Source organism: Sapajus apella, unplaced genomic scaffold (assembly GCF_009761245.1).
Source record: "Sapajus apella isolate SASKATOON/1434 unplaced genomic scaffold, GSC_monkey_1.0 scaffold556, whole genome shotgun sequence".
In the NCBI taxonomy this organism is placed as follows: domain Eukaryota; kingdom Metazoa; phylum Chordata; class Mammalia; order Primates; family Cebidae; genus Sapajus; species Sapajus apella.
Genome location: NW_022437484.1, coordinates 17,954 through 24,619, shown reverse-complemented (window position 1 = coordinate 24,619; position 6,666 = coordinate 17,954). Strand labels below are relative to the sequence as shown.

Here is a 6,666-nt window from a genome sequence, read left to right as displayed (position 1 = left end):
AGGGTTGCTGGGTGCTGTGGGTTTCACATAAACGCCCACATTTGCCAGCTCCGAACCATCAGGCCAGTTTGTGATGAAGTGACTCCAGTAGTCTGGGGACAGTCCTTACTCAGAAGGAACTTTGGAAGCAAAAGCAAACATAGGAATGAAAGGGTCAAAAAAAAAACCTCCCATGTGATCTTGGCTTATACCTAACCGAACTTGTGCAAGAATGGACCCTGAGGTGGGCCTTGTGCACAGCAGAGCTTAGGAAATACCACGTCTGGAGTTTAAGGGGTGGGCTGAAGAGATTTTGCAGGTTTGTAAACATTTTTGCCAATTTGAACTTTTTTTTTGGTTTTTGTTTGGTTTTTCTCCTCAGTGGTAAGAGCTAGGCACAACAAGGTAGCTGGGATATTATCATTTCAACCAACAAATGTGTATTTTGCCAAGGACCAAATGAACCATGCTGATTTCATTTTTTTAGTACTTCATTTTCATCAGTTTGAAAATTAGCACTTTTGTGCTTTTGTTGGCTTATGGCACCTTTTAGGTTTTCATACTTCCTCAAAGACAGTAACTTAGAATCTAAATTATGATTGCTTATTCTTTCAGCACCCTAGGGGAAAGTTGATTTAGTCTTAATAAAAAGTATTCAATTAAAATCATTGTTGTCTTAATTCTTTTCACCTTTTAAGTTTGTTCTTCTCTTCTCCAGTTTGCAGTAGTGGAGTGTGGCTTGTACCTAACAGTGTATTTCTCAGAGCTGCTTAGTCCTGGAGCCTGGCAGTCTGGGGCCTGTGGGGAAGCATCTGGAAAGCAGCCCTCTCCAGGTTGAGAATAACTATGAGAATTGTGGGTCATAAGGCTTTGGGCAGCTCTGGCCTCCCCATGCTCTTTGGTTTCTACAGTGGGGTGTGACAAAAGAAGGGACCCATCTGAGAGTGACTTCATATTGTGGCTTTTTAGAACTTATCTCTAGAAATGTGATTCAGGCAAGCCAGGGAAGTCTCCAGCATTCTTCTCTGAGAACTCTGTTTTCATTAAGCAGCTGGACAATGGAATCTGTATCTGCCTGGAGAACTCAGAAGTGCATCCTGTTCCAGGGAATCATGACAATTCAGGCAAGTTGTACATGTTTGCTTAAGAGAATGCTTTCTGCACATTTCATGTTCTTCGACTCTACCTTAGCCTAGGAAGGATCCGTGGGGACTCAGGGGTAGACCTTAGTGCGATGGGGCAGAAGGTTCATCTTCACATGATTCTCAACAAATGCCAGCACATCACATGCATTCACACCCAATGGCTGCAATATGAAGGAGGCTTTTCCAAAGTAGTTGCTGCTTTAGTGTGGGAAGGGACGTGGTGACTGTTCTTCTGGCCCAGCACAATGTTGTGAAATGACGGCCTCTGTGTGAGAGCCATCTAGGAGGAGGGGGTTGGAGAGAATGGCCTTGGAGTGGCAGAATGAAGAGTGACCAGGACATAAGGGAAGCTGATGCAATGGCAGCAGAGGAGACTCTCATTCTGCTACATGGGGTGCTCAGAAACCTGTGTTTTACTGAATGCCAATCACACAAGAAGCATGGAGACAGCAGGCAGTGTACAGCCGCAGGCAGACGACAGCAGACAGCCTAGGAACCACAAGAATGATTTTAGAGGGAGATACCCCTGAGATGGAGGCAAATCTCTATCGAAGCCTATTTATCCGTCTATAAGGGGAATGGTAGCAGCCGCCCTACCTCTCTAGCGGGGACATCTATATTGAATAAGTGAAGTATGTCAAAGTGCTTGCAATCTATAAAGCTCTGCCCCAGTCACATGCCTTTAGAAAATACATATTGCCAGAAGCAGACCGACATGAGCCTATCCTACCCTTTTCTTTGTCAAAGCTGCTGAGACAACATTGCCGCTTTTCTGAAAGCAAGCCGCTGTTGATGAAAAGGGTTTCCTTCAGGTGCTGCCGCTGGCTCCGGAGCTCCTCCCCTGCAGCCATTCCCCCAGGACACGGAGCAAGATGGGAAATGAAGAATGCCGATCACTAAAGAGGTAGTCAGGGGCCTCTCATCTAGATCCCTGCCTTTCACCATCCTTTGCCAACTTCATCTTCTTATCAGGGAACAAAAGGCAACTTCCTTTAAGAGCTCCTAGGGTTTCCAACAAAGCACGGCCAAGTGCTAAGCAGACTCCACAGGGATGCCTCCCACCTGGACATATGGGAAGCGTAAGGCAGGTGGAAGGAGGTGGGAAATCACTGAAGGGCTCTGAGTAGGGCTTTTCTAGCACTGGGAAAGGTGTGACCACCTCCTCGAGATGTTTTGTAGGTACTAGGGAATATCTTCCACCGTACAAAATATTTTCCTGAACTTTTTTTTGAGACAGAGTCTCACTGTCACCCAGGCTGGAGTGCAGAGGCCCCATCTTGGCTCACTGCAACCTCCGTCTCCCAGGTTCAAAGGATTCTCATGCCTCAGCCTCCTGAGTAGCTGAGACTACAGGGATGCACCAGCACGCCTGGCTAATTTTTGTATTTTTAGTAGAGATGGAGTTTCACCATGTTGGCCAGGCTGGTCTTGAACTCCTGAACTCAAGTGATCCACCCACCTAGGCCTCCCAAAGTGCTGGGATTACAGCTGTGAACGACTCTGCCCAGCCCAGAAGATCTTTAACAGACGGTAAAGACCTTCATCTGCACGTTATGGTGAAACTGGAAAGAAAAATAAGGATGCCTTTGTCGAGGATGGTATGAGTAATAAAAGCCACATGCTTATCCCCACCGCTGACAAAATGACAAGCCTAATACGGTTTATATGACTATAAAAGCTCAGTGAGGGAATTCATACAGTCTCTTTCTCTTGCCTAGAAGAGTACGTAAGGCATATGGTCTCCTAACGACCCAAAGTTTTGCCCCCAAAGTAAAGTCAAACATTCAAGTAAGAGAGAGGAGATATAGGTTGAGGCTTTAATTTATATACACACCAATGAGGCTACCAACCCACGGGGCTCGTATATACCTGGAGGAGCTCCAGTGGCGAGAGTGGAGTTATTCCGGGAAGAGGGCATGCTGGTGACATTGCCGTTAGAGTCAGCCTATTTATTCTGTAGCAGGTATCGTCGTCGTTGGTTTAGACTGAATTACATCATTCAGACGAAACTTACAAAGATCTTAAAAATACCTTGGGGCTGCACAAAGATTGAGAATCCTGGCTGTTTACAAAGTGTTCCCAAGATTAAAGTTTTGCCTTTATGGAAATCCCCTGATATTCTAGTAGTCAGGTGGAATCTTATGGGAAAGCAAGCTCCCAAGGGGAGATGGAGACTGCAGCTTGAAGCCCAGGACCCATTATAACTGCAGCTCCAAACATACTGGCAAGCCTGCCAACATTCTTGGGACGGCTAGAACAGCTTAGGGAGACTGTTCAGGAACTGTAATTATCAAGGCTATTTCAGGAAGGCAGGGCGCGGTGGCTCATGTCTATAATCCCAGCATTTTGGGAGGCGGGGGTGAGTGAATTGCTTGAGCTCAGAAGTTTGAGACCAGCTTGGGCAACAAGGCAAGACCCTGGCAAAACAAATAGCCAGGCTTAGTGGTCTCAGCTACTCAGGAGGCTGAGCTGGGAGGATCCTTTGAGCCTGGGGTTGTAGGTTTTGTTGAGCTGAGATCATGCCACTGCACTCCAGCCTGGGTGACAGAGCCAGAGACCCCGTCTCAACAACAACAACAACAACAAAATTCAGGAAAAATAAGATGGCCCATTTTAAAGAAGGAGAGCGTTACGCAGGACCTGTACCTGTGCCTCAGCGGCGGCAGAGAGTCTGCCATCCTCTTCACCCTCTCCATTCTGGCCTGCTTGGACTATATCAGCTTGCAGATGCCGGGGGGGCCAGAGGGACCGAGGTGAGGACAGGAACAGAGCAAATTACCTGACCCGCCAGGGACCTGTGCTCGAGACTTGATCCCAGAGCTGTGTTCATCCTGATCACCTTTTAGGGCCTGTCTGCAGAGAATAACATCTCTCAGTTTAGACACAGGTGGTGAGCCTGTAGAATGCAGGAGCTATTGAGAGGTTGATGGAGCTTTATTTTTCTTATAAAGGGAGCACTCACTGGCTACATCCACAGTAGAGGGGTCTTGTGCATCAGACAGGAAGGCATTGCTGCTGGGAAGCTGGCGGGAGTCATGGCGGCTGGAATGAGTCAAATACTGCTCATCCAGTGAGTCCTCCAGGACTTCGTTCATTTCTTCCTCCTGGACCTGCCTCCTGAGCCTGGGGGAGCAGGCAAGATGAGGGATTAAACCAAGGCAGCCTGGAGCCACAGCTTCTTAGCTAGTTCTGATCTGAAGCTCATGGAAGAGGCACCAAAAACCAAAGGGACCATCCTATCAAACAGGAAGTGTAAATCCACTTTGACTGGGAGTCTAGTGTGCCTAGACTTAGTACAGAAGCGAGATCAGCAAGTGATCAGTGCATTGACCTCACAGCACATAGATATGCAGCAGACTCAACCACTACTCCACAATACACTCAGGGCACAGAGGACACACAGAGACCCACACTATTGGCTTCAAAATGCTGCATTCAAATTTTATTTAACACTATGTGGAGTGGCCCATTGAATACTGGCTCTGGAGACAACGTAACCTCCCAGGCTTTGGCAGATTTTAGACCCCTAGCTATAAATACTTGGTATGGTGTCAATTTACTTTTCAGGATAATTTTCTGGCTATAAAATATCTGCCAGTATAATTGAGGACGACTGTGCAGAAGGCAAATAGGAATCTCACTTTGGTTTTAACCATATGGGTTTTAAAGATACAGAAACCGGGGATCAGTGGTTAGTTTACTTTTTGACAAGATTGACTAGTTAACTAAATGTGAGAAATAACTAGAAAATAGGAAACAATACAACAGCTGCAAAGAGAACAGAGAACTATTTTTAAAAGGACACATTGCATAATCAATGGACAAAATAGGGGCAATCAGCAGTTTCTGCTTCTTCTAGATTTTTCTAGATCTGGGACCTTTAACCTCTTGAACCCTGGAATCATCTCTGGATTTGGTTAGTCCATTATCAGCCCTTCATCATCTCGAGTTACCTGGGAGCCAGTAGTTTTTGCCTGTCTTCTTCTTGCTTATCTTTGTGATTTTCTGCAAACCAAAATTAGAAAGCGCCAGTCAGAAGTTAAGCAGGTCTCATTACGATCAGGGACATAACACTTCACACGTGTTCAGAATACCCTGCGAGAATTATTGCAAGAGGCCTCAGGTTGTTTCTTTAGCAACGTGGCCTGGCAGGCTTGCCTGAGCCCACTGGACAGGGTGTCCCTGATGTGGTGAATCATCACCATGACATCAGCTGCCTGAAGCAGAGCAAAAAGTTTAAAATGTCTCTTGTTCCCCAGCTCAAAGAATACTTCCCGGCTGCCCTTTGGACTCTCCAGTTGTAACCTTTCTTCCTGCCACAGACTGTCAGACCATGACTGTCCCATTGCTACTCTCACACAGAACCTACTCCAGTCTCTGAGGGGACAAATACCCTCTCCCACCTCTACTCCAAACCAGAGGAGTGCTGGGGCGCCTTCAAGTCTGTCCCTGTTGTGCTTCCTCAGATGTTCTTGGGAGTAATTCTTTTTTTTTTTTTTCAGTTTGTTAGAATTGGGGATAATTCTATGAAAAATATTCTAGAATAAATCAACTTTTCCAATACCAGTTTCTACTATGTCCAGTGCCTAAAGTAACCCCAAAAGATTTGGGCAGTTTATTGGGACCGGAAAATAAATAGATAAATAGCTCCAAAAGAGACATACACTTATGAACGTTAGGATACTACTTCAACTGATCTCTTCAGCAGCTGTGGAATGATGATTTGACCCACTTTACAAAGAAGGAAACAGAAATTCAAGAAGGATCAATCACTTGCACAAAGTTAGTACACGCAGTGCTGAGACTAGAGCCCAGGTAATTCTGATTCTTAGCCCAGGGATCTTCCATTCTGTCAAGCTGCCTTCTGTCATACTCTTCCTTCTGACCACAAGGATTGAATGGAGACTTCTGCTTCTGGCCAACTTGGAGTAATAGGGACCAGATTTGTCCTCCACCTTAAGCAACTGGAAAACTGGAAAAACCATTTTCAACTCTAGCTTTGGCATTGGATATAGTGCAGTACAGTACGGTGATCCCTGGGAGAGAGGAAATAAAAGAGGTGAGCCCTAAGATTACTCCGGTCTACTGCCTGAGATTTTGAACTGCAGAGCAGGGAGGGAGGACCCAGGCAGAGCCTGTTGTTAAGTTTGAAGAAGTCAGGGTGGCGACATCACAGGACAGACTAGAGAGTCAATTGCTGTACAGAGAGAATGCCTTGGATACCTGTCTTCAATCTGCAGCTAAGTGCTGATTAGTACATGTACTTGAGGAAATGATGCGAAGCAGGGAAAATAACTTCTCAAAAGGAATCGTCCCTGTAACTCACACAGAGCTTGCAGCACTTGGTGTTTCCATCAGCTAAAGTAAAAAACCCTTTTATTTTTATTTTTTTGAATCTTTTATAGCTTTCATTTCAGTGATCAAAAGGATGCAGTAGGCCGGGCGCAGTGGCTCACAACTGTAATCCTAACACTTTGGGAGGCCGAGGTGGGTGGATCACCTGTCAGGAGTTCAAGACCAGCCTGGCCATCATGGTGAAACC

At 45.9% G+C, this 6,666-nt stretch overlaps 1 protein-coding gene across 1 annotated transcript in view; it reads right to left on the bottom strand.

Moving 5' to 3' along the window:
• Nucleotides 1–3,987: 3,987 nt before the first annotated feature.
• Nucleotides 3,988–6,666, bottom strand: part of LOC116546059 (neuroblastoma breakpoint family member 6-like protein) — a 12,323-nt gene continuing 9,644 nt past the window's right edge. Inside the window, 3 exon segments of the mRNA XM_032272414.1 lie at nucleotides 3,988–4,184; nucleotides 4,244–4,318; nucleotides 5,078–5,129. Coding sequence (XP_032128305.1) covers nucleotides 4,037–4,184; nucleotides 4,244–4,318; nucleotides 5,078–5,129 — 275 coding nt within the window. The 3' untranslated portion in view covers nucleotides 3,988–4,036.